This window comes from Lepisosteus oculatus, chromosome 11, assembly GCF_040954835.1.
Source record: "Lepisosteus oculatus isolate fLepOcu1 chromosome 11, fLepOcu1.hap2, whole genome shotgun sequence".
NCBI lineage: Eukaryota > Metazoa > Chordata > Actinopteri > Semionotiformes > Lepisosteidae > Lepisosteus > Lepisosteus oculatus.
Genome location: NC_090706.1, coordinates 30013251 through 30038317, shown reverse-complemented (window position 1 = coordinate 30038317; position 25067 = coordinate 30013251). Strand labels below are relative to the sequence as shown.

Below are 25067 nucleotides of genomic sequence, written 5' to 3'. Positions count from 1 at the left end.
TGATATAGTACTTTAAACTAAAGAGGGACGTCTTCTTTGGAAGGCTGGAATCTTCCCTAACGACAAGTGTCATGTTAAATGTGATGGCTTCTATGTGCAGGCTGCTGTACTGGCACTAGAGGGAGTCATGTGTCATTCAGTTCAAGGTAAATGGTATAAACTAAAATAAAAGGGGTATATATATATAGGAATCCAGAAGTTTACCGAACTAACAAATGGGTCGTCACTACGGCAATTCGTAAAGACATGAAGATTACAGGATAATTTGTTGTTTTTTTTTTACTGGGTGACCGAGCCGAAGACTGGTTGTTGAAGAACAGCCAGGTACAGTTTCGGCAAGTGTAACCGACCGATCACCTGCCCACAGGGCCGACAACCTGTTGTTAAAGACCTGAGGTCTGTAGAAGTACGTCTTTTTTTTTCATTTATTTATTAGGTTAAAATATAACTAAAATCTTCTAACTTAAAACTTGATTATATTATCCCTTAGGCACTGCATTGTTGTACCCAACCTTAATTATACTTAATTGAATCAGCCTGAAAGAATTATATCCTGAAACAAAAAACTCTATTATTCTGTTAATACTGATATTAAACGCTTCCCCCCTAAAGCATAGCCGTTATCATATCGCAGAATAGTGTTAAGAAAACAGGGTTGGTTGTTGATTTTAAAGGGCTTGAACACAGTTGATGTTTTTCTATCTTTGTCTACTGAGGTCTGTAGATACTGCATCGCAATTAAATAACACGACACCATTATTAAAAGGATTTGAGTTTTTGCTGATGTAAAAATGCACAAACTGAAAAAAAGTTTGCATAATTCACAAACCCTGTTCTCAACATTTCGAACTTTCCCTTTGAGTTTGCTGTATCAGACGTCTGGACACCGGTCCCGTACGAATCAATATAATATTAGATGTTGTGGTACAACACACAAGGCCAAATAAAGCAGTGATTGTGTGGAACGTGTTAGTGTGACACCCTCGCGAAACCAGACGCTCAATTACTGAGAGACTATCTCGCCGTCGACCGATTTTAAGTGCTAAACTCACACACCTGCATTAAGCTAACCAGCAAAACTTTATCAAGCACCGATGTGTCAGTATTGCTTACGTTGGGTTTTTTTTTTCTTAACCATTGTGGAAGCAGGATTTTACGTCGTATTCTTAGTTTTACACTTGTTAATGTCAAGTGGGAAATCGGGCACGGAGTTTCTTTTAACTCTCCGCCCGGCTGGCCTCTTAATGAAGCGATCGGAGAGCTGGCGTCTGTAGTCCTGTCACCCAGGAACAGACGTCTGGCATACAGTATATTTTACAAACTGGCGTAAATTTAACTCTTTATCGTTTTCATTCGCTTATCTGACCTCTAATTCAGAATACAGTTCCAGCTGGGCGTTCGAGAAACCAAAGTCTCGCTGACTTTATGTATTTTTGAATGCATTTAATTAAAACGCTTAAGAAAAGTTAACGATTCGATGATAACTCCCTCTCCCTTTATTACCGCAAATTGCTTCACCATTAATTATTCGGAGCCATGAGTTGAAACTGCCTTTCACCAAATATCAACTCAGTGTCAACAATGGTTTTAATTAAGATTAAGAATATGGTCCTAGTGTGTCTTGAAAAAATAAAGCATCAAAGTTCCCCCCTGTACTGCACGTTTACAAATTGTTACACCTACAAATACCCTTTTACCTACAAAAAAAATACTCATGTTTTTTTAACAGCGTTTAAAGTTTAAATGTGTAGACTGGATTCTCTCTTTTCCCAATGCACCGTTTTAAAATGATTCCGTGTGTTTCTGCGGTATTCATGATACCTTTATCAGCTACGATTCCTGGAAACTTGATCACAACTTAATTTAAAGGTCAAATTAAATCGTCACCTGTGTACGCGCAGAAAACCCTGTGTTCACGATCAAATCTATACAATTCGATTTACCAGTAAAATTCAAAAGCTTTCTGCAAGATATGAACCGGACTGCTTTAAAAGAGCACATACATTCCGTTTCAACAACTTAACAATTCAGAAATAAAAAGTGTGCATAATACTAGGTTGAAAAGACATACCAGCTTGCAAGACTCTTCATTAACAATATACGTTGGCACGTACACAAAAGCCACTTGAATATTATAGACTGAATGTTTTACATCCCGAAACATTATTAAAAATCGACGTCAGTGTATTCGAGAGCTAACAATGTTATTGTTTTACTTGTATATTTTATTTGCAACGCATGAAAACTGTTGATTCTAGCTGAACGTGTAATTTTGGTTTCTAGTAAAAAAAGGGTTTTGCGATTCAAGTTGTTTTCCGAAAGGCGTGACGCACTGCGGCCTGGTGTATTCAGATAATTAACCAATAAAGGGATAGCCCACGCGAGACAATTGATCAGGCCCATTCGGGTGCTGCCCCACCCATTTCCCTGAGGGTGGCTTGCCTTATGTATCGCTGATAAACGCCTAATACCTTTGATTTTCTCCAATTAGTTGCTGGGCGCCAAGTTTTCAGCTGAAGTGAAAGTTTGGCGTTAATTAATTAGCGGTATCCAATTAATGAGGATTATCCTCACCTGTAGGCAAGCAATTGTAGCTTTTCACAGCTTGTCTTACCCCCCGAATGGCAGCCTTGCGCTGAGAAAAGAGCGAAACTCAACTCCAGATAACATCAGCTGCACGGAGAAAGCAAACCGTATATCCACACCACATGAAAATAGAGCACCTGGCATTTGTGACATTCAGGGAATATTAATTAATGGGTAGAATTAATAGTTTGAAAAGCAAGTGACTCCTAGCCTGCATCGCAGACATCTAACATTTCTCTTTGTCAGATCCGGAGCGTTGTATTCTGATTTGCTAGGACCATAAACAGGACCATAGGGTACCTCAGCTCCAGGGGTTTGTAACGTTTAAACCAGGCGCTGAAATTAACAAACTGAAGTCTGATTGCCTTATAATCGCAGGTATCATGGATGACAAACATTACGAGGTGTCTCGGTTTTGTCTTATTTTGCGAGTTTGGAGCCACAAATAAAGTTGATTTCAATAAGAAATGGGGAGCCAGTGTTTTTCATTGACAGTTTCGAGGTATACGTCTGTTAGTTGAAAGTCGTGAAACCAATTGGTTAAATAGCTTGTTTTTACCCCCAAGAAAACACGTGTTGTTTTGGGTTTTTTTTTGTTGTTTTTGTTGTTGCATCCAGTCACTTAACATTTAATATTTACATTTTCGATTCTTATTCTAGTCGGTTGCTTATTTTATAATGGCCCACAATGAACATTTGCTTCCAGGTTCATATGTGTGTTTTTCCTAAAACCTTTTCGAAATTCTCTGTTACCATCGCGTTGATCTGCTCTGATTAAGGGAAATTAGCATTCAGTAACCTTTCCCTCGCAGTGGAAGGCTTAATACCCCTAATACGTTTGACACCCCTGCAGACAGAACCTTAAAATATGTTTCCGTTTCTGTGGGGTTTGTGGAAATATTAATCAGAGTAAATTAAAATGGGCGAGATACAGTTCGCAGTAGCGGTACCTGTTCTTACATGAACTAAAATGTCGATTTAGTTTCACACAGGACAAGAGTCATTTTGTTGATCTGCCTTCCCTCCGTGTACGTGCACCTGTATTTAAAACACACTGCAAATGATACACTTAACCAGAATGAGATGAAACTTCCAGTTCTTGCTTTTTCAACCCCCTTGTTACTTCTTGGTCATAAAACACCACTGCCGACAACGCGACACGCAGTTTAATTTTTTTAACCACATCTGTATTCACTGTGTGTGTCCGCCACTTCACAGTTGCGTTCACGGGCAATATTTTCAGCAGTCCCGGTGCCAACTCGAGAGCAAAACGATCCCATTACGGTGTATTTCCGAGCGAGAAACAACGATTAGAACAGGCTTTCCCAGTGCTGGTGCTCGGTGAATCTGATGCTCACTGGTTTCCATTCTAGTTAGACTAAGAACTCGCTACGCAGGTCTGCGTACAGAGCTGAAAATCTCATTAAATAATTCGTTTAATCCGTTGTTGAATTAAATAACCGAGAACTCATCTGATACAAACCATGCAGTCGCTTCACTGTATGAATTGGGAAACCCTGTTTTCCCCACAAATTTTAAAGTTTTTCACAAATTGGCTTTATTTTTATATTATGAACGTAATTTAATAAAATCCTACACTGAAATGTGTGTACTCTTTTGGTACACAATGCCCAACATTGGTAGAGATGTAGTCAAATTCAAATGGAGGATAGACGTTATGACTTATTCCTGTTCTAACTTAATTATGATTTAGTTCTCAGCTAAATTCGATTTTAAAGTAATACATTTAGTTTTCAAATAATTCAGCGTCGACTGGAATCAGGTCGGGCAAAAGATTACAAAAGTAAAATCTTTCAATTTCTCCTCAAAACCCGTCAAGGAAAAATTAATCGGAAATACCCAAAATGTAAGCATTTTAACGTCTGCCAAAGTGATTTATAAGGTAATCTCATGTTCAACGTCTATCCTTATGACCTCTTCTTATAGTAGAATATACAGTATAAACACACAAACAAGCGCACATAATTGAAAAAATAGTGATACGACAAGATACGTATTTCAAATATTTATATTTCATATTTAAATACTTCAGAATGCAAAACACAATGCACGTATCTGCCCGCTACACAAAACGGTTTTAAAACAGAGACATGTTGAAATGCAAATTCATTAGTCACGTCACTTTGTGGGAATATTTAGTGTAACATCTCTAAATGGCTTTTCTGTGTCTCAAGTGCTAGTTTCGTTGACCATTAATGACGTTCCATTTTTTTTACAGCATTATTTTTAAGGCTAAGGCAATTTCATGAAGAGAGCGTCACCCGAAACGGAGAACGGGAAAACTTGAAATTCTAAAAAGGAAGAAATAAAACGATAACGGGCATGTTAAATCTACACCAGGTTTAGAGATGGAAAGTAGGGTATTTAAAAACAGTGTCAACGCTTTGAAGTGCATTATCAGGCGTTTCCTGGCCCGGGTCTTGTTCATGGAAGAGGTCACCCAATGACCTCCTTGTAGTCACAGTAAAAGGGAAACTTTCTTGTCACCTAAATGAGACACCACCTTATAAATATCAGAGGCCTCGCTGCTTCGTCCCCTGTTTAGGATTTTCGAACAGGAGTGTGCAGCGATAAAGGAAATAAGGAAACAGAGGCTTGTTCAGCGATGGTTCCCCATCATCTCTTAACGTCGGCGGTCCTGTCAGTGTACTGCCACGTACTTTTAGTTACAGCTTGGTAGGAGGCTTTCAGTTTTGAAAATATTCGAAAATATTCGTTGAAAATCTTATTTTCGCTGTCATTGCTGTCACTGATGTTGTTGCTAATTCACGCAATATTTTTTGTATTATTTTTAGGTCGGTCAACAACTTCCTGATGGCGGGTACAAAGGTAAGCATACTTCTCTTTGGTTCTTTTTAAGATATATTTGCTATACACATTACCATAAGAGCTGTGACGGGAAAAAAAACGGATTCTCTTCTCTTACAGTGACAGTTTCTCTTTTCCCCATGTGCCTTGTTTTTCCTAGCACACGACGGCGAGCTCTGCTATAATCTCACCCCGTCGCTGTTCTGTTTCTCTCCTGATCTCAGGCTCACCTCATTTACACCGGCAGCGTGCAGGCGGGCGCCCAGCGCGGCATTGAGGAGTGCAAGTACCAGTTCGCGTGGGATCGGTGGAACTGTCCCGAGAGCGCGCTCCAGCTGTCCACGCACAACGGGCTGAGAAGCGGTACGTTCCTCTGCAAATGAAAGGGTCCATTCAATCACTGTTGTTATTGATATTACTATTAGTAGAAAGGAGCTGTAGTGGAAGTATAATTAAGTATAGTATAGCTATATACCCACATATAGTATATAATATATACTAAATATTATATAGTTTATAGTATATGGTTTATAGTTCATAGTTCATAGTTCATAGTTCATAGTTCATAGTTAATAGTGTATAGTGTATGGTGTATGGTATATGGTATATGGTATATAGTGTATAGTGTATAGTATAAAATCTACTTCCACTTTAAAACACTATTCTGAAATAATTAAATGGTGACAGAACAGGTCAATCTTCTCCTGATCGTGGGGTAAATTGGAACAATTCTGGGGCTTTCCCTGATTCAGGCATATGTACCAGTCCCGATATGTCCACTTTTATTTAAAAGCAGAGAGTTAATACTGTGACGACTCTATTGCCACCTGTTACACGATTTATAATAGCAGACTGCGTGCCGTGACACTGCTGAGACACCACCGCGGTGCCATTTGTGAACGCGGCTTCCCTCGCTTTCACCCTCCAGCCACCAGAGAAACGTCCTTCGTCCACGCCATCAGCTCCGCCGGGGTGATGTACACTCTCACCAAAAACTGCAGCATGGGCGATTTCGACAACTGCGGCTGTGACGACTCCAGAATTGGACAAATCGGTGAGGGACGGGAAAAAAAAACGCACTGCCGAGAGAGGAGCATTGCCGTTCTTCAACTGTTGATTGTGCTTGTCCGCCTCTTGTCTCCCAAGGATCTTGTTAAAGATTTATAGGGAGTGTTTAACAGGAGAGATCAAGCAGGTGAAAAAAAAAAAGATGTTAAAAATCGTTCTAATGAATAATTCTGATTTTCAAACTGATTTTAGATTCGTTTCAATTGAAAATTGTGAACACGCGATGTTTAATATATTATTGCACTAATAAAGCTTCTAAGGTTGCTTTGAAAAGCGGGGTCTTTGCGGTCGCCTTATCTCAATGATATCCCACAAGCGTCATGACATTTCAACCAGACAGACGATTTATCGATTAACAACGATGTTTTATAGGAGGAAGAGGATGGATCTGGGGAGGATGCAGCGATAACGCGGAGTTCGGGGAGCGCATTTCCAAGCAGTTCGTGGACGCGCTGGAGACCGGGCAGGACTCCAGGGCCGCGGTGAACCTGCACAACAACCAGGCCGGCAGGCTGGTGAGTCAATTGTATCATTAATCGAAGTATTTGGACACGCGTGAAAAGCAATATATCGTTGTTGATGTCTTACATCAACAGGATGAGGTACGTCGAATAGTAGAAAATATATAAGTCCTACGGCCGGAATATAAATTCATTTTGTTGCCCATTACCATAGAATATTGTTTGTTTGGTTCTTTTTTTCTTTTTTGAAATCATAATCAACTGCATTAAGAAAACATCTCCATCACGTCGCTCTTGTCCGCACTGCGCTAGTGGACCCCATGCTTTCGGAAGAAGCTCACGCAGTCCCTGTGTTTCAGGCCGTCAGAGCGACCATGAAGAGAACCTGCAAGTGTCACGGCGTGTCCGGGAGCTGCAGCGTCCAGACCTGCTGGCTGCAGCTGTCCGACTTCCGAGACGTCGGCAACTACCTGAAGGTCAAGCACGACCAGGCTCAGAAGCTGGAGCTGGACAAGAGGCGAATGCGCGCCGGGAACAGCGCGGACAACAGGCGGGTGACGGCGGACGCCTTCAGCACCGTCGCCCGGACGGAGCTCATCTACCTGGAAGACTCCCCGGATTACTGCGTGAGGAACTCCAGCCTCGGGCTGCACGGCACGGAGGGCAGGGAGTGCCTGCAGAGCGGCAAGAACCTCTCGCAGTGGGAGAAGCGCAGCTGCAGGCGGCTGTGCTTCGAGTGCGGGCTGAGGGTGGAGGAGAAGCGGACGGAGATCGTCAGCAGCTGCAACTGCAAGTTCCACTGGTGCTGCACCGTGCGGTGCGAGCAGTGCACGCAGGTGGTCGCCAAGTATTTCTGTGCTAAGAAGGACAAAACGCGCAGGCCTTTCCACAGCGCCAAACGCAGAAACCGTGAACATGAGCGTTAAATGAGACTTAAGTTCCCGTGTAAGCATACACTCTGTGCTTTGTATTATTTTTTTAAATGTTTTTTTTTTTACACTGTAAGGACGCGACAGCAAGCTGCTAGTTCGCGATTTAAAGAGTGGGTGACATTGTTAACGGGACATTTTACCCCTTTCTGTGAAAGTGGATATTTATTGTGGACGGGTTTCAACACAGTGGTCACTTTTTTGAATCAGAAATAGTATTTCTTTCAACGCACTTTAGCGATTGCAATGTGATATTGCGCATCGTGTTAGCCTTTTCTATTTGCACACAAATATTTGTCTTCTTACACGCTTACTTTAACACGTTATTGGTTGAAATGATATCTTCTTGGTAGCCACACTGTCGCAAACACCTGCGTGTTATTAAGGATGTTATGTAATCCTTGAGTCGCTTTGTGAGTTGTTAAAGATATGAGTTTATTATTAGCCCAGAAGAGAAAGACTTTAATATTTGACTCGGTTTGTTTTTTGTAATGTAAATTCCATATTAAATATTTAAACTATATGTTGCGTGTTGTGTTTCATGTTACAAAATAAAAATAAAATACTGGCACACGTTTCCAAAGAAATTGGTATATATTACAATACGCTATTGCGAGTTAGTTTCTTAATGCTCCAAGCCACATGCTCATTATTTTCTTCAATATGATGATTTAAAGTCGGTTTGCAATGATGTATTTACTATGAATATTGCACACAGCCATATGATGATGTCGGAACCGAATAAGTGCTTTGAGGTTGGAGAGAAACTTTCTTCAGTGTGGGGAACTTGCTCAAAGCAACGTGCAGCAGGAATTTCTCTAACAGGAGAAATATATACTTGCACATAGTGCAAATTTCTAAGTGTGTAATATTTTTCTGGCTTTTAGATTCAGTGTCAAACAATTTTCTTCTGTTCAGGTCCATCTCAGTCAGTCGCATCTCAATATGAGATAAATACCCGCCACGACAAGTTTTTAACATGCCAGAATTATGTTTTTCTGAATTTCGATGAAGTTTAACTAGAACACTCGGCATCAACGAAATAAATTATTTTAAGCTATTGTTAAACGCTTTATTGAAGTTTTTAGTAGTATTCCGCAAATCGTTTTTTCTCAAAAATGCCCTACCTCGATGAATTCACGTTCTTTTTAGTTCCGAAATGAATCTTGTTTGGCCTTTCTTTAATGTTATGCATTCTGCAATAAGGATTTAGGAGTAATTAAAAATAAACTCAGAACGCGTGAAAGGAAATATCACTTCGAGTTGACCGCAAAGCGCAACAGGGTGCTAAATCTTGTGTTTTCGGGCTTGGAGTCCAAACTCTTCCACTGTTATTTTAAGAAAATAATTTAAAAAAAACAACAAATCCCGCTCGCATGAACGTACTCCGTCCGTGCCCTGGAGAGCATATTCGAACGGTAGGGGTTAATGAAATTAGACCGAGCTGTTGTTGAATGAAATGTGCCGATTGTCGCAAGTGCAGCGCTAGCTGTGAGGTGCTGCCAGGGCCCTTTGATGTGCGCTTTAGGCGTTTCCCTGATTTCGCTCACCGCCCTCCCGCCCAATGGTCTTCATGTGTGACCCCGGCCCTTCAAAATATCATATAAATTGACCAGCGGGTCCGACTGCGGCTCACTCCACTCGTGCCAGGCAGAGGCAGGACGGCGGACCGCAGAACCAGCCTCCGCAATGCGAACTTACAGGCTCATCAGCTCCATCGCGTTCTTCACTTACTGCAGCATACTGTTCGCTAGAGCATGGTGGGTGTTTGTGTGCGGTGATCTCTCACCTTTCCTCTTAAGTGGTCTTATAAATGCTCAGTTCAGTTCTCTAATATTATCTTCTTATGTCTTTTTCTTTATAGGTCTGTGAATAACTTTCTTATGACGGGACCGAAGGTAAGAGGATGATGATGATTATTTTTATTATTATTATTAATATGAATATAATAAAAGGGCGATGTGGTGGCTCTGTGGCTCAGGACCTGCGCCCGTGGCTGGAAGGTTGCCGGTTCCTATCCTGCGGCCAGCAGAGGAATCTGACTCCGTTGGGCCCCTAACCAAGGCCCTTAACCCCAACTGCTCCAGGGGCGCTGTATAAATGGCAGACCCTGCGCTCTGACCCCCAGCTTCTCTCCCTGACTGTGTGTCTAATAGAGAGCAAGCTGGGGTATGCGAAAAGATGAGTTCCTAATACAAGAAATTGTATGTGGCTTATCTCATTATTATTATTATTATTATTATTATTTCTGCTTCGCAAATTTGTCATAGCGACCACACCACTTGTGGAACACAACACTATCCATATTAGAGGAAAAAAAAATGCCTCTCTATAATGGGAAATCAGTTTGGAATGAAGGTATTCAACATAATGATGTATCGGGAGAGGTGTATCTGAAAGCCCACAGTAAGACACGGCTTTTTTACTCATCTTCCGGCAGGCTCACCTCACTTACGCCAGCAGCGTGCAGGCCGGCGCCCAGAGCGGCATTGAGGAGTGCAAGTACCAGTTCGCGTGGGATCGGTGGAACTGTCCCGAGAGCGCGCTCCAGCTGTCCACGCAGAAAGGACTGAGAAGCGGTACGTTCCCGTTCCCCCGTGAACTTCTAATGCAGCTGGAATTGGCGTGTGCTTTGTCTAGTATCGGCTGATTAACACGTTTCGATTTGGTCGTGTGAAATAATATACAGTATATGCAAGTGTGTGTGAGAGAGAGAGAAAGGTGATCATTGACTGTCGTTTCCGTTTTATTCCAAGCTTCGAGAGAAACGTCCTTCATCCACGCCATCAGCTCCGCTGGTGTCATGTACACCCTGACCAAGAACTGCAGCATGGGCGATTTAGACAATTGCGGCTGTGACGATTCAATGAACGGACAAATGGGTAAGAACGGTTTCGTATAGCAAGTCTTAATTTATTAAATAACACATCTTGAAAACCCATTTTAATGTGATGCCAGGTGCTCACTGAATTGCGCTCTTTCGTCTTCTCTCCTGAGCTATTTTATGCCTTATTGGTGAGCGTGTACTATTATCCAATCCAAGAATAACATTTGAGAGAATATCGCCACAAGGTTTTTATAAAACCTGGTTTTATTCTCCTACAATATTTTATGTATGTTACATAGTATGTCACTATAACGATGTTATAAACGAACGAGCTTTTGTAAACCAAAGCTCGTTGACAAAAAATGCTTCCTTGTTTATTTTGACCCTTTGAGACGTGTTGAGAAATAGAATGAAATTCGTTGGGAGCCCCCAGAAACGCCAACGTGTGTGGATAACGGGAGGCTGACCGAGGTCTGTGTTTTTTCAGGAGGAAGAGGATGGGTCTGGGGAGGATGCAGCGATAACGCGGAGTTCGGGGAGCGCATTTCCAAGCAGTTCGTGGACGCGCTGGAGACCGGGCAGGACTCCAGGGCCGCCGTGAACCTGCACAACAACCAGGCCGGCAGGCTGGTGAGTCCCGAGCGTCTCTCAACCCGCGGGACTTTCTTTTTCTATCAAAACTCAACTTTCTTTTACAACCAAAAAAAAAAACATTTCACTATTAGCGCACACTCTGTCAAACTCACACCGAATAAGCACTTTCTAAAGCAGGTAATAGTCCATTATCAATCAGTGCAAGTGGTATGTGCGCTTTGAAAGAGTCTCTCCAAGCCCTGCGGCACTTGTTTGTTGTTCATGTCAAACTGCGGTTGTCCAGTCCTCCGCAGAAGCTCAAGGAACAGGGATTTCTGCTTTAGTCCGTGTACAGGGCACAAAGTCCCTTCCAGCGCTGCTTCTCTCAAACCGGGATTTACTGTGAACAGTTAAGAAAGTCATTGGGATGGTGTCTGCAGCGGTGAAAAGGGCTCGATATCTATCCGCCATTTTCTAACCGCTTCGTCTAATTCAGGATGACGGGGGAGCTGGAGCCTTTACTAACTGTTGTTCTTTGCCCGGGACAGGCCGTCAGAGCGACCATGAAACGCATCTGCAGGTGTCACGGCATGTCGGAGAGCTGCACCGTCCAGACCTGCTGGCTGCAGCTGTCCGACTTCCGAGACGTCGGCAACTACCTGAAGGTCAAGCACGACCAGGCTCAGAAGCTGGAGCTGGACAAGAGGCGAATGCGCGCCGGGAACAGCGCCGAAACCAGGCGGGTGATCGCGGACGCCTTCAGCACCGTCGCCCGGACGGAGCTCATCTACCTGGAAGACTCCCCGGATTACTGCGTGAGGAACTCCAGCCTCGGGCTGCACGGCACGGAGGGCAGGGAGTGCCTGCAGAGCGGCAAGAACCTCTCGCAGTGGGAGAAGCGCAGCTGCAGGCGGCTGTGCTTCGAGTGCGGGCTGAGGGTGGAGGAGAAGCGGACGGAGATCGTCAGCAGCTGCAACTGCAAGTTCCACTGGTGCTGCACCGTGCGGTGCGAGCAGTGCACGCAGGTGATCAGCAAGTACATGTGCGCCAGGAGAGACGCGGCTCACGGACAGCTCGGCGTGCGGCCCAGGAGAAAGACCCGAGGCCGCAAACGATAAAAAACCGTGGACGCTTCTGTATATTTATAGCTTATGAATACGACGTATTTAATAATAATAATAATAATAATGATAATGTACATTAAATGTATGATTTATAACATTCACGTATTTGCTATGGACATTTTGTGGGGGACGTTTTTCAGAGATGTTAATCTGAATAGGATGAAGGATCCTGAACGATATAAAAGATTTAAAAATGAAAAATGATTTATCTGAGACTTGGGACGTTTGATATGTCGTGTGACAAGATGGCTATCGGCCTCAAAAGGCGCTGTGATACAGACGTCCATAGGGAATAATAGTTACGCCGTTTTGTATTTGTAAATAGTTCTTCCAATGTGTTTGAATTATTCTCTTAGTTACTGGAACAATTTTGTAGTTCGAGCCTTCTTAACAAAGGGCTGAATTCCAGGTGTGTAATGTTGCAGCATTTTAAATAAACGTAATAAATTATTAATGTGATGTCAGACTTGTTTTTCTCACAAGAATTATTTCAGTTTTTCTTATTTGCAATTGTTTGCAACAGGAATAAACATTTCGTACGCATCGCTGGCATAGCAATTGTGTGCATTTTGATCATTGAATTCCAGTCGGGAGCTGCGTCAGCATCCATACACTGCCAAGGAACAGGGAAAGAAAAGAGACACCACGTTTCGGCTGTGGAGCCTTCCTGGGGTGTGTTAGTAGTAATAATTGAGTTGGATGGTTAATTCAGGTCTTCTGTGATCCTTCTTTGGCATATTGACTCAACCTGAACGCGGCATTTTAATGAGGCTGCACGTGCGCATTGTAAAGACAGGGCAGAGATTTAAAGTCCAAGTCTTCCTGTTGGCCTTTTTTTATCACTTTTCCCACATTGTCGTGATGAAGGGCCGCTCCTTCCTGTGCGCGTCGGCAGAGCTGCGCTGCGGTTTACTGTCCGCGGACTGCTCCCTGTCGTTCTCGACGTTCGGGTAGGGAGCAGAGGAACAGGTAAAGGTGCAGTCCGTGTTGAACGGAAAAGAAGAGAAACACCAACGTTTCGGCTGTGGATCCATTTTGGATGTGTGAAATCTCTCCCTCACGCCCGAAGGCAGCTCCACAGCCGAAACATACTTTATAATCTTGACTTTTCGGCATGGAATGAACCTTTACCTGTTATCATCATTTTCATCAATGTTGTCGTTTCTGCGTCTGTTGCAATATTTTTTTTCTGTCTCTCTCTTGGCATTTTATCAACTGTATCTCAGTGCACTTTACCCCTTGGACTGGGTTACAGTCAGCACAGAACTCTCTTCCTCCCGATGTATTGTCCTAATTCCTACTTTAGATTTAGGCCTACATTTCCCTAGACATGAGTATTTCGTGGTCAAGGTCGATCCTGTAAAAGTTTTTAAAGTTCAACCTTCATTCTCTCTGAATTCATCTGTTCCCAGTTCACCACCTGTCCGTTTCATTTTATTCCTTCATAATCAGTCTGTTATTCCAGTTTGAGAATAATCGATAGCTTCAATCATTTTTATGATTAGTATTTATCATTAGGCAGCAGTATACAGAAACATCCAATCAGAAAGAATGTATCTCTCTAATAATAATATTAATACAAATACTAATAATTCTTTACATGTCAATAGTATATATTCATGCACTCCACTGAAAGCACGTTACAGGTAATAAGGACTCCCATCCACCAACAGCAATTTGTAGGCCCCACCTGGATGATGCAAATGTAAGTATACACATGTCAGAGACTTACACAAAATCTCTTGAAAGTACACAGACTTTCAAAACTGAATTCAGTCGCAACTCCTGTTTCTTGGTTGAGCCATGTAAAAGGTGTGTTTACTTGTCGAGGATATCTTAATGTCTTAATAATTTCCTTCCAAACAAAATCAGTGAAACCTTACTGTGGTCATACATTGGCGATATCCAATACAGTCGACTGGTTCAGCTAAAACCTTTTCACCATAAACCTAAAGATTATGTCTTCAGGGCATAAGAGTGCTTGGGTCTGTAGCACAAGACAATTACCCCATGCTTGCATTTACTGCATGTGAGCAATTCATAAATGAGGAGTTTCTATTATTAAGTTATTATCCTGGCTTCAGTCCATGCTTGATCAGCTCTAGCAGTTATTTAGAGGGGGGTTTATGTGAGTCACTGGGGTTCAATTCAGTGTATCAAGTTGAGGAGTAACTTGGCTCCAGGCAGTTATGCAAACTGCTGAGGTTAATTAAGAACATATCCCTGAGGAAACTCAGCCTCCTAACACTGACGTGTGACAAGAAGAGGGCTGGTCTGCTTTATTGCTCTAATCCTTTGTGGGCACCCACCCAAATTACCATTTAAAACCTTTGATCTCTTTAATGGGCAGTAGAGTAATCAATGGTGTGACCTCTCCCCCTCTGTCACTTGTATTTAGTTTTCAGTGTTAAAATGTAGCAACCAGGCAGGTCTGCCCCCTGGGGTACACTGGGAGACTGGACCATTGCAGGGAATACCCATTCACACGCAATTTCGAGGGAGCACCTCATCCAGCCCGTCTTCACCTCTCTTTGGTGGGACTAAACTGGAGCACCTGGCAAAGATCCGTGTCGTCCTGAAGAGAACGTGCAAACTCCACACAGAAAACCCCCCAGACCGGTGTTAGACCCAGGGCCTTCTGCTGTAAGGTAACAGGCCAACCATCAAACCCCATTCTGCCCTTTATAGCCTTGTACCTATTTAAATAAAAGAAAGAGTTAATAAACCAATTCGTCAGACATGGGGGTCTTCCCTGCCAGCATGGGGTGTCCTGTCTTCAGTCCAGTTTACTCCTTAATGTGTGGCTTCATTGCAGCCATTTTAACTGCTATGCCTCGTTTTTAAGGTATCAGAATATAAAAAAATCAAGGAATATAAAACCACCTGAAGTGCAGCCCTGCAGGGTCAGGACCGGACACGTCTGCCCTGTTGCACAGCCTCGTTGCAGGATATTTCAAAACGAGCCAGGCAGAAGGCAGACTGAAATTCTGCAACTTCGCTTCTACACATTTCGCCCCTGCATTGTAACAGACAAGGGTTTCTTTAGGGAAACAGTGTTGAACTGTGTGTAATGATTCTCTCCTGAATTACCGGGGCTCAAAAGATGTTGTTAACTGTGGCTCAGGGTCCCAGTGAGTATTTCTACTTGATGAGATCCCACAGGTCCAACCCCCTTCTCCTCCAGATCCTACAGCCCCCACAAGAAGGGAATATAAAGGCTCCAATCAAAGGTTCTAAACCAAGCAGGCATTTATTCCTTTCCCTTGTACCTGTCAAGCAGCCAGATGTTCCTCTCGTTAATCTGCCCACACGTAGGGCTGCACTGGGCCATGCGCTCAGCAGTCAGACGGATCTGCCCTCCAGACAGCGCTGGTTCTGCTAGTCTCAGCGCGGCCCTGCCACCACCCAAGCTCCTCCTTGGCAGACACCATGTATATTGCTTTCATGTCAAAGGAACTGCACCTTGGGAGACAATGGGGCAGAAAGCATGGGAAGTCATTCATTATCTCCCTCTCAGGCAGTGCAGCCCGTGACATTATAAGAGCCCCAGGGGGCCGCCTTGCATGCCCATGCTGGGACTTCATGAAAGTGTCCTGTAGCGGGCGATTACCATGAAGTGCCCGGCCCCTGCGCCCTGTACTACACTGTTTCCATCAATCATGGCACACAGGGACGGCCCGCCCCTCTCACCCCTCGGCAGGCAGGCCATTCATATGGATCGGGGCAAGCTGTCGCACCGTGTGACACCCAGGTCATCCATTTGACAGGAACGTCAGCTCCCGCCGCGGGCTGTGAGGCCCAACAAAAGATCCCCGGCTCTTGGAACTCAGGAATGACGCTTTCGCATGACAAAGGCCAGCAGGCCTGCTCCTGGAATCGGCCTGCGGCCTGCAGGAGTGGGAGACGGCACCTCCTGCTCCTGCGGGGCCGCCACAGGCTGCCGGGCTCGTCGGTTTGTTTGTGTCGGTGGAGCTGCTGCTGTTTTACCGCGGTGCGGAGTCTAGACTCGGCCGCCTGATGTCACCCGCGACCGGTCTGAGCTACCGCTTGACGCGTTGCGGGTGCCTTTCCCACCAAAAGGAGGGAAAAAAAAGGCGACCTCAACTGGGAACGCAGGAGGAAAGAGGCGACGCTGAGCACCAGGAGACGAGAGCAGAGAGACCCTTACAGGGGTCAGACCTGACTTGTCCACCTCAGCTGACAATTCACGTGCCATTGCCAAGATCATCTGAGGACGCCAGACATTTCTCGGTCTCAGTATATGTACCCTCCAGAGGAGAACTGGAAAAAGCCCAGTGATTCGCTAGCTGATCCGATCTCAGAATGAACAGGCAGCCATCTCAATGAGTTTATAGTTTGCGACAGTATGGGATGAGATGTTAAGCATTTACACAGCCTGTGTTCAGCGTATGTCGTACCACGCATTTGTGATTGTTTCATTTCCCCAGAAAAACGGAAATTTCACAGATACCTTCATTATTTTTATGCTGAAGGACTGTTTTTTATGCATCTCTTATATCACACCACCATAGTCTCAAAATCATTGCAGTAATAACACTTGAAACCTTATGCCTGTATTTTCTGTGTAACCCAGTGGTTACTCCAAGCCCAGATGACCACACGTGAATATTATTATCATTATTATTACTAGAGAGATGCATTCTTTGTAACAGAATGTTTCTGTATACTGCGGTCTCATAACAGCCGTGTGATCTGGCAAAGAAATATTTGCAGAATTTGAGATATTGTTTGGAATCGCAGCTATTGCCATTTTATAAGTATTTGAAGTGGTTGTTATTGTGAAGCCCAGGCCGGCCCCTGTGCAGACTGCTGCTGGTGCTGCAGGGGGGGTGTGTTTCTGTCGCCGGTTGATGGAGAGGCGCATCCCTGCCGCCAGACCTCCAAGGGCATCCTCCCATCCTGCCCCTGGTCCCTGCCCCCCCGTGGCCAGGCCTGGGGGGCCCGAACAGCAGCCGCAGGGTGCACAGATGAGTGACGGGGCTGCCTGACGGACGAGGGCCCTGTCCCGTCTCCGGGTCTGTGTCACTCCTGCCGGCAGCGAGGGTGAGGACTCAGTAAATCAAGTAAATCAGTCCCCAAGTGGCAGGTTACAGGACAAGGCCTTCAGGAAAGGAGTGAAGTCCAACACCACCAGGCTGAGCTCCTGGATGTTTTCGTTTCTGTTTGGGATGGTCCCCTCCTTCGCTCCTGTCCTGGGCGGTGTGGTGGCTCTGTGGCTCAGGATCTGCGCCTGTGGCTAGAAGGTTGCCGGTTCATAACCCCCGGCCGGAACAGCGATCCTACTCCGTTGGGCCCCTGAGCAAGGCCCTTAACCCCAACTGCTCCAGGGGCGCTGTATAAATGGCTGACCCTGCGCTCTGACCCCCAGCTTCTCTCCCTGTCTGTGTGTCTCATGGAGAGCAAGTTGGGGTCTGTGAAAAGACAAATTCCTAATACAAGAAACTGTATATGGCCAATACAGTGATCTTATCTGATTAAGATTAGAATAATAGTCCCAGCTGCCTGATTAGTTATACATTGTTTGGATTCACGTAGCAACTTGGATACTGTAAAATTCACACCGTCTGCTGTTGCAATAAAGCCCAATCCATCATACAGGACCCCAGCCATCCCGGGCACAGACCGTTGGACTCCAGCCCAGCTTCGACCCTGCTGCAGACTGCAGTGGCTCACTGCAGTCTGTAGTAGATTTTGTTATCTACTACTGCATATTTATTGTTCTGGTCGTTATAGTTTATTCTAATTGTGGTGTTGTCTGCTGTACTGTGTAGGCAGATTGGCACAAATCAGAATTCCAGTGCCCGTGTGCATATGGCAGTGAACTCCTCTACTGTATTGCGGATTTGTAAGCCCATCGCTATTACTGAAGTGTAACGAATTGACAGGTTGTATTAATCCTTCGGCAATGTCCTCTTTCTCTGACACTGTATCCTTCCACGGATCGGGTTTTGTAGTCCTACATTTCCCGCACTCAACACCTTCAGCTAGAAATCTTTCCATGCTCTTTACAAGTCACTTCATGTGCAATTTCTGATTTCTCTCTTTTTTTTCCCCTCCCGGATACCTAGGCGTTGCTCTGGAAATGTCCGTGTTCTCTGCCTTTGAAAAATCTGCCCCTCTTAGAGGTGCCCATGGCAAACTACGGAGCAGTTGCCATAATTAATGTCCGGTACAACAGAGGTCATTCTGCGTTAACATGTTTCACATGTGTCTGACCAAGTGCAGAAAGACAGTGCAGTAACGTGAAGGAGTAAGGAGCTTCTGCAGTCTTCCTCGACTGATACACGTGTCGCACCGATTGGAAATCCGGGCAAACTACGCATTTGAGTAACCTATTGTTTTAGCGATGTTCCTTTGTTGGCAACCAGTCTGCACTGATAAAGAACAGAGCGAACTGAGCTGAAATAACAGCCACAAAAGACGTGGCTTGAGCAGTGAAGCCCAGGTTGGAGCTCTCCTTGACACCCAGACGTGCTTTGAACTTCAATTTGCCCCAGGCGCTGAGATGAACAGCCCTGCTATTTGCCCTGATAAGCAGTCAGTGACACTGGCCTGACATGTCCTGACCTGTCACCCAAAAAACTCTACGCTCCTGGTGTCTCACAAACCCAGTCCACTGGATGATTCTTCAATGGCAGGCTCCTCGGTTTCTTTAATGACCAATTAACAAGGATTAGGAGCCTCGCTTCCCCAGCTGGGGCGTATTAACAGAACTAACAGCGCCACCTACTGTACAAAGAGTGCTTCACTATCAGCCTAGAGAAGGACTGTATCACACATACATATATAAATGTGAGTAAATATTAGTTTTAGATATAAATACCGAATTCTGCACTACACCGAGAAGTTGAAAAAAAATGGTTTTCCCACGTCAACAATAACATCGTTTCTATTAAACTTGATCGCTTTAAACTGATCAGGAAATGTATGCAGTATAATTAAACTTCAGCCAACCGAAACGTTGTGTTTTCTCTCTTCCCTTTTTCAGCATGGGATAAACGTTTTACTTGTTCCGTTACATATATTTCAATTTATCTGGGCTTTTGTCAAATTTTCAATGAATTAACTTTCTGTTTTATGTTCTCGCTTTATTATAGTGAGGTTAGTGTCCCCCAGGAGACAATGTACTTTTTACAACACGGTCCCAGTTTTGGATCAATTTCAGACATTTCGTGGCAGTACAGAGATGAATTCCGAGGTAGGCAGATTTCTAAGCATTTCTAACAAATGTTTCAGCCAAAAAAAAAAATTTTAAGCAAAACGTTGTGTTTCCGCCCGGTTTCGAACCGGGGACCTTTCGCGTGTGAGGCGAACGTGATAACCACTACACTACGGAAACTTGGTGACAAAAGTCTTATCAATTTTGTTTACTAACCTTACCCTTAACCTTACTAAACTTACCCTTAAGAATTTTCGAATCAGTATTAGCGTTTCAGTCCATGAGGGCTTCACTCAAGATACAGACAGTTTTTGGAGCGAAAAATACTTTTAAAACAGGGTTTGTGCCAGAAATATGTAAGGTGTTCATCTTTCCACGAAAAAAAAGAAAGTTTTGGGGTCCCTGTGACCAAAAATATCGCTAAAATTGGGAGGCAAAATATTTGCGCGTCTTCTCTCTCATTGGAAGAACTCAGATAATAATAATAATAATTGCTTAAACTTATATAGCGCTTTTCTGGACACTCCACTCAAAGCGCTTTACAGGTAATGGGGTCTCCCCTCCACCACCACCAGTGTGCAGCTCCACCTGGATGATGCGACGGCAGCCATAGTGCGCCAGAACGCTCACCACACACCAGCTCTCAGTGGGGAGGAGAGCAGAGTAATGAAGCCAGTTCAGAGATGGGGATTATTAGGAGGCCATGATGGGTAAACCAATGGGGAAATTTGGCCAGGACGCCGGGGTTACATCCCTACTCCTTTCGAGAGACGCCCTGGGATTTTTAATGACCACAGAGAGTCAGGACCTCGGTTTTACGTCTCATCCGAAGGACGGCGCCTGTTTACAGTATAGTGTCCCCGTCACTATACTGGGGCATTAGGACCCACATGGACCGCAGGGTGAGCGCCCCCTGCTGGCCCCACTAACACCTCTTCGTGGAAAGATAAAACTACTTTCCACGAAGCGGCGTATGACGAGCTTTTCAGAGACCGGTTACCCAAGCGAACCTTTTTTTAATCAAAAGTGACTTTACCGTTAATAGACATGGCGGTGTGATCATGAGTGTCGCATAGAAACTAGGGAGAGAAATTAAAGCACAGTTCACTGATACGTGAAAGATATTAACCTGAAAAAAGCAGCTTCTAAGGGTCCCGAAACAGCTGGGTTTCCGTAGTGTAGTGGTTATCACGTTCGCCTCACACGCGAAAGGTCCCCGGTTCGAAACCGGGCGGAAACAGCTCCTGTTCGTTTTAAATTTGAGTATTAAGTAACTGTTTACTTTTTAAGAGTATTAGTCATGTATCTGACGTATGAATTATATTCGGGATCATAATTTCCGGGATGATAAAAAGTTTCGTTGTGTGCGGGTGAAACGTGCTGAAATGCCATGAAGACGACTAAGTGTTCCCATAAGTGTCACGGAGGTTTCCGTAGTGTAGTGGTTATCACGTTCGCCTAACACGCGAAAGGTCCTCGGTTCGAAACCGGGCGGAAACACGACTTTTTGCTTGAAAGTTCTTGCAGAAAGTACCTTTTTAAAATAGCTTTGAACTGCATGGCGAAATACTGTACCTCTGTCCCTGGTGAAAGTGGTCCTTTGTCAAAATTCCAGTGCACTGCTGTCGTTTTTGAATGACGGGAAAATGTCGTCCGTTTAAAATTATTCCTGTTATTTTCGCCAAGAATAGAGAACACCGTATATAAAAAGCTTGTCAGGATAAATTTCAGGGCGCACAGAGGATTCGTTTCATGAAATTAAAACGACGTTCAACGGATACTAGCCGTGCATTTCAACGGATGCCTCTATGGATGCCTCAGTGCTTATTTAAGACCTAGAGACACACACTACAGCGGGCGATAAAATGTGTTTCCGCCCGGTTTCGAACCGAGGACCTTTCGCGTGTTAGGCGAACGTGATAACCACTACACTACGGAAACCTGCTTTTCCATTACTTGATTAATTGTAAACTGCCATTGGTTTGGTGGTCCTTGCCTTTTGAAAGTTTTAAACCTCTGTGAAATAATGTGACTCGGGCATTGTCAGATGCACGATCTGTAGTGCCGGACTCTTCACCTGCAGGGAGCCCACAAGACGGGGCGTATCATACATTTCTCCAAAACTGGTGAGTGCAAATGGCCTGCATCAACATATTGTTTTACAGTTTTTATTTTCCCCAGTTGTTCACTTCTAAACATTTTCAGTCATGTCGTTTTTTTGTTAAGCACGACTTCTAAAACAGTGGCGTCTTCGTTATTTTTGAACGCGGTGTTGAAAGGTTACACTAAGTGTTCGCGTGTTGAATGGTACGAATCTGATTAAAAAACAGGGAACTCAGTTTTCGTTATAATTGATTCTGTATCATGATTGATTCTGAATTATGTATCAATGCATTGTTCTTTTTCCTATCATCAATGTTACTATATTTGCTACTTTTACTAGAATCTACATCTCCGAATGAATTCATGCCTCGTAACCGAAATAGTTTACTTAACGTTACGAGTGTATTATCAGTGAATAGTGTTGGTTATTTTAGCGACAGATTGCTGTTTTGGCACTTCACGAAGTCTCCAGCTTAGTAAAGCTTGTAAAGAAACTTTGGACTTTTCAAAGGACGGATAGGAAGTATTTTTCGACTGATTAATGCGCTACAGAAACTTTGAATAGACTTTTTCTATTCAAATTTAGTCTATTTAAAATAAGAGTTTTAAAGGTTGAAAAGCAAAAAATATTTGGCAATACAAAATACAAGAAAGGAGACAGAATATTGAAACAGAAATAGACAGCTGAAGGTTTAGAAAATTGGACATAGGCCCTTTGTCTGCGTGACGTCGCATAAACTGGCAGTTACCAGGTGAACGCTGGGAGGCTGTCATGTGACCGAGAGGGGCGGCCAGGCTCGGTGGGGCGTCTTCCTAGGTACTGCGCATGACTGTGACGTAGCCGGGAAGAAGTTTGCAGTCCGTGGCAGGTCTCAGCTTGACGTCATACGCGGAGAGGTTTGACGGGCAGCAGTAGTGATTGATGTTCCAGGAGTTTGTAGAAACAAAAAGTCTCGCAAAAGTGTTGACCATGGCGCTCTACAGCAAAGAAGACACATTAGCGATGCGCAAGAAGTTGATTGGGTGAGTGCATAAAGAGGCTGTCCATCTAGTATTAGCCTGAGCGAAATATTCCCGGACTCCGACGTTAATTCCAAAGGTTGGAAAATGCTCTTCTATAAAAGTTCATATCTGAACGACGGCGATGCACAGCACGTGCTTTTAAGTAACGCCCTCCCTGAGAAAAAAAAACAAGTTAAAAATCCCTCAGAATGTCACACCTGAAGAAGGCTCCACGGCCGAAATGTTAGGTTTTCTTTCTTCTTTTTTTCATCATGGAATAAACCTATTACTTGTTCCTCAGATGATGTAGTACTGGTCAGGGTGTAGGTTGTGCTCTTGTAAAAGTGTTCAGTCTGCAGAGCGGACTCACTGTCACTTCCTCCCAGCTCGTCCTGCCGGCTGTTCTTCTCCGAGGAGCCGGTGAAGATCGTGAAAGCCCAGGGACAGTACTTGTACGATGAGAAGGGAAGGCGCTACCTGGACTGTATCAGTAATGTCCATCACGGTAAGGCAGCGTTGAAACCACTGTTCAGGTGGACCGTCGAAAGCATCTAGCCGTAACTGCATGAAATAGTATTGAGAACTAGTGTGGAATTCTGCCTTTAAAAACCCTTTCTTTGATGATTAATCAAATTAAAGTATTAGGAATCTTTGAAACATTTTCAAATGGTGCTTCCAATTGCAGAAATGCTGCATGTCACCGTTGAGAATGCTAGTTAAAACATTTATTTTCAGTAGCTGAAATGTCCACTAACATAAATGGTTATCCCAGCGAGCGTGCCGATTTATTTAAACTGAGCATCCAGGAGAGTCCAGCGCTGATGTCATTCTGCCTCAGCCGGTAACCCTGGCAGTCCAAGTCACAGCTGTTTATACATAAAAACACCCTAAACGTGCACATCCACGCAGGAAAACAAGGGATTATGCTGGAAATTGTTAATGTAATATCCTGCCAATCCCATGCCTCTATAAACCAGATATCTAAGCACAGCACAGATGATCATTTTTCAAATGATTTGCAATCATTTGTGTACGGCAGAATTTTGCATGATTGCTTGGGTTGCTTAGTTGCCATCCTCTTACAAAAGTCACTAACAGTAGTGCTGACTGTCACGAAAACAGCAAACATATCACCCTGCAACTCACAACTGGCAACCCACTGAAGCTCAGCAGGTGTGAGCCTGGTCAGTACCTGGATAGGAGACTCCTGGGAAAGCTAAGGTTGCTGCTGAAAGTGGTGTTAGTGGGGCCAGCAGGGGGCGCTCACCCTGCAGTCCATGTGGGTCCTAATGCCCCAGTAGAGTGACAGGGACACTATACTGTAAACAGGCGCAGGCCTTCGGATGAGATGTAAAACCGTGGTCCTGACTCTCTGTGGTCATTAAAAATCCCAGGGTGTTTCTCGAAAAGAGTAGGGGTGTAACCCTGGCGTCCCGGCCAAATTTCCCATTTCCCAAATGGCCCTTACCAATCATGGCCAACTAATAGTCCCCCTCTATGAAACGGCCTCATTACTCTGCTCTCCTCCCCACTGATAGCTGATGTGTGGTGAGCATTCTGGCACACTATGGCTGCCGTCACATCATCCAGGTGGGGCTGCACACTGGTGGAGGGGAGTCCCCCTTACCTGTGAAGCGCTTTGAGTGGAGTGTCCAGAAAAGCGCTATATACGTGTAAGCTATTATTATTATTATTATTATTATTATTATTATTATTATTATTATTATTATTAAAAATATGCTTAATATTGCTATTACAAATTAAGAATTCAATTCAGTTTATTTGTATATAGTCCCTTTCACGACAAGGGTGCCCCAAGGCACTTAACAAATCTGTGTGTGACAATACATGACGTATTTAAGAAGATTAAAAAAGTAATTCAGATTAAGAAGAGGTTTATATATCCTTTCGTTGGTTTTTTTTTCTTTCACGGAGTTTGTAATAGTTGAGTCTGTTGACAGCTGGACATTATTATTATTTTTTTTGTCGTAAACGTCTGACCGGCTTCGGCGCCCCAGAGGGGGTGGCTTGGGGGTCCGGGCGGACTCTGACCGCGCTGTCCCTGGCTCTCTCGCAGTGGGGCACTGCCACCCCGCAGTGGCGCAGGCAGCGGCCGCGCAGATGCAGCTGCAGAACACGAACACCCGGTTCCTCCACGACAACCTGGTCCAGTACGCGGCGAGACTTTCGGAGACGCTGCCGGAAAAGCTCCAAGTCTTCTACTTCGTCAACTCTGGGTAAGACAGGCGGCGGCAGACCGGAGCGGTGATTGAACTGTGGGTAAGAGGCTCGCTTCGGTGTCTGTTCAGTGTGACTGTGGCGGGGTACCGGTCTACCGATGGGGCCAACCTTTCCAAACTCCCTGTGTAAAAAAAAAAGGAAACG

The 25067-nt window shown here is 44.3% G+C and overlaps 3 protein-coding genes and 4 non-coding genes across 10 annotated transcripts in view; 5 read left to right on the top strand and 2 right to left on the bottom strand.

The window, feature by feature from the left end:
• Positions 1 to 25067, top strand: part of LOC102687348 (5-phosphohydroxy-L-lysine phospho-lyase-like) — a 39512-nt gene that overhangs the window by 3320 nt on the left and 11125 nt on the right. Inside the window, exons 1-3 of one of the 4 annotated variants that reach the window (XM_015349377.2) lie at positions 21604 to 21703; positions 23069 to 23187; positions 24760 to 24919. In XM_015349377.2, the coding sequence (XP_015204863.2) occupies positions 24804 to 24919 (116 nt within the window). In that variant the 5' untranslated portion in view covers positions 21604 to 21703; positions 23069 to 23187; positions 24760 to 24803. Of the gene's footprint in view, positions 1 to 21603; positions 21704 to 22068; positions 22704 to 23068; positions 23188 to 24233; positions 24356 to 24759; positions 24920 to 25067 lie in introns of those variants that run through there. The other 3 variants (XM_015349376.2, XM_069196082.1, XM_069196083.1) reach the window with 3 other exon arrangements.
• On the top strand, positions 5213 to 7898 carry LOC102687556 (protein Wnt-8a-like). The gene is made up of 6 exons (XM_069196085.1): positions 5213 to 5283; positions 5403 to 5436; positions 5640 to 5778; positions 6344 to 6469; positions 6856 to 6998; positions 7304 to 7898. The coding sequence occupies exons 1-6, from the start codon at positions 5213 to 5215 to the stop codon at positions 7868 to 7870; spliced, it is 1080 nt and encodes a 359-aa protein (XP_069052186.1). The 3' UTR covers positions 7871 to 7898.
• LOC138241891 (protein Wnt-8-like) lies at positions 9742 to 12851 on the top strand. The gene is made up of 5 exons (XM_069196086.1): positions 9742 to 9771; positions 10314 to 10452; positions 10630 to 10755; positions 11188 to 11330; positions 11822 to 12851. Exons 1-5 carry the CDS (start codon positions 9757 to 9759, stop codon positions 12389 to 12391), a joined length of 993 nt encoding a protein of 330 aa, XP_069052187.1. The 5' UTR covers positions 9742 to 9756; the 3' UTR covers positions 12392 to 12851.
• On the bottom strand, positions 19685 to 19757 carry trnav-cac (transfer RNA valine (anticodon CAC)). The gene has a single exon. It is a non-coding gene; the product is annotated as a tRNA-Val (tRNA).
• On the top strand, positions 20745 to 20817 carry trnav-cac (transfer RNA valine (anticodon CAC)). Its single transcript has one exon. It is a non-coding gene; the product is annotated as a tRNA-Val (tRNA).
• On the top strand, positions 21005 to 21077 carry trnav-aac (transfer RNA valine (anticodon AAC)). Its single transcript has one exon. It is a non-coding gene; the product is annotated as a tRNA-Val (tRNA).
• Positions 21446 to 21518, bottom strand: trnav-aac (transfer RNA valine (anticodon AAC)). The gene has a single exon. It is a non-coding gene; the product is annotated as a tRNA-Val (tRNA).

What these genes read in the sequence shown, in the direction of transcription:
- LOC102687556 (XM_069196085.1), top strand. Translation starts at nt 5,213, where the DNA reads ATGGTTCCCCATCATCTCTTAACGTCGGCGGTCCTGTCAGTGTACTGC. An exon ending in GTACTTTTAGTTACAGCTTG is followed by an intron (nt 5,284 to 5,402) that starts GTAGGAGGCTTT and finishes TATTATTTTTAG; the next exon opens with GTCGGTCAACAACTTCCTGA. An exon ending in GCACAACGGGCTGAGAAGCG is followed by an intron (nt 5,779 to 6,343) that starts GTACGTTCCTCT and finishes TTCACCCTCCAG; the next exon opens with CCACCAGAGAAACGTCCTTC.
- LOC138241891 (XM_069196086.1), top strand. An exon ending in GCAGAAAGGACTGAGAAGCG is followed by an intron (nt 10,453 to 10,629) that starts GTACGTTCCCGT and finishes TTTTATTCCAAG; the next exon opens with CTTCGAGAGAAACGTCCTTC. An exon ending in TTCAATGAACGGACAAATGG is followed by an intron (nt 10,756 to 11,187) that starts GTAAGAACGGTT and finishes GTGTTTTTTCAG; the next exon opens with GAGGAAGAGGATGGGTCTGG.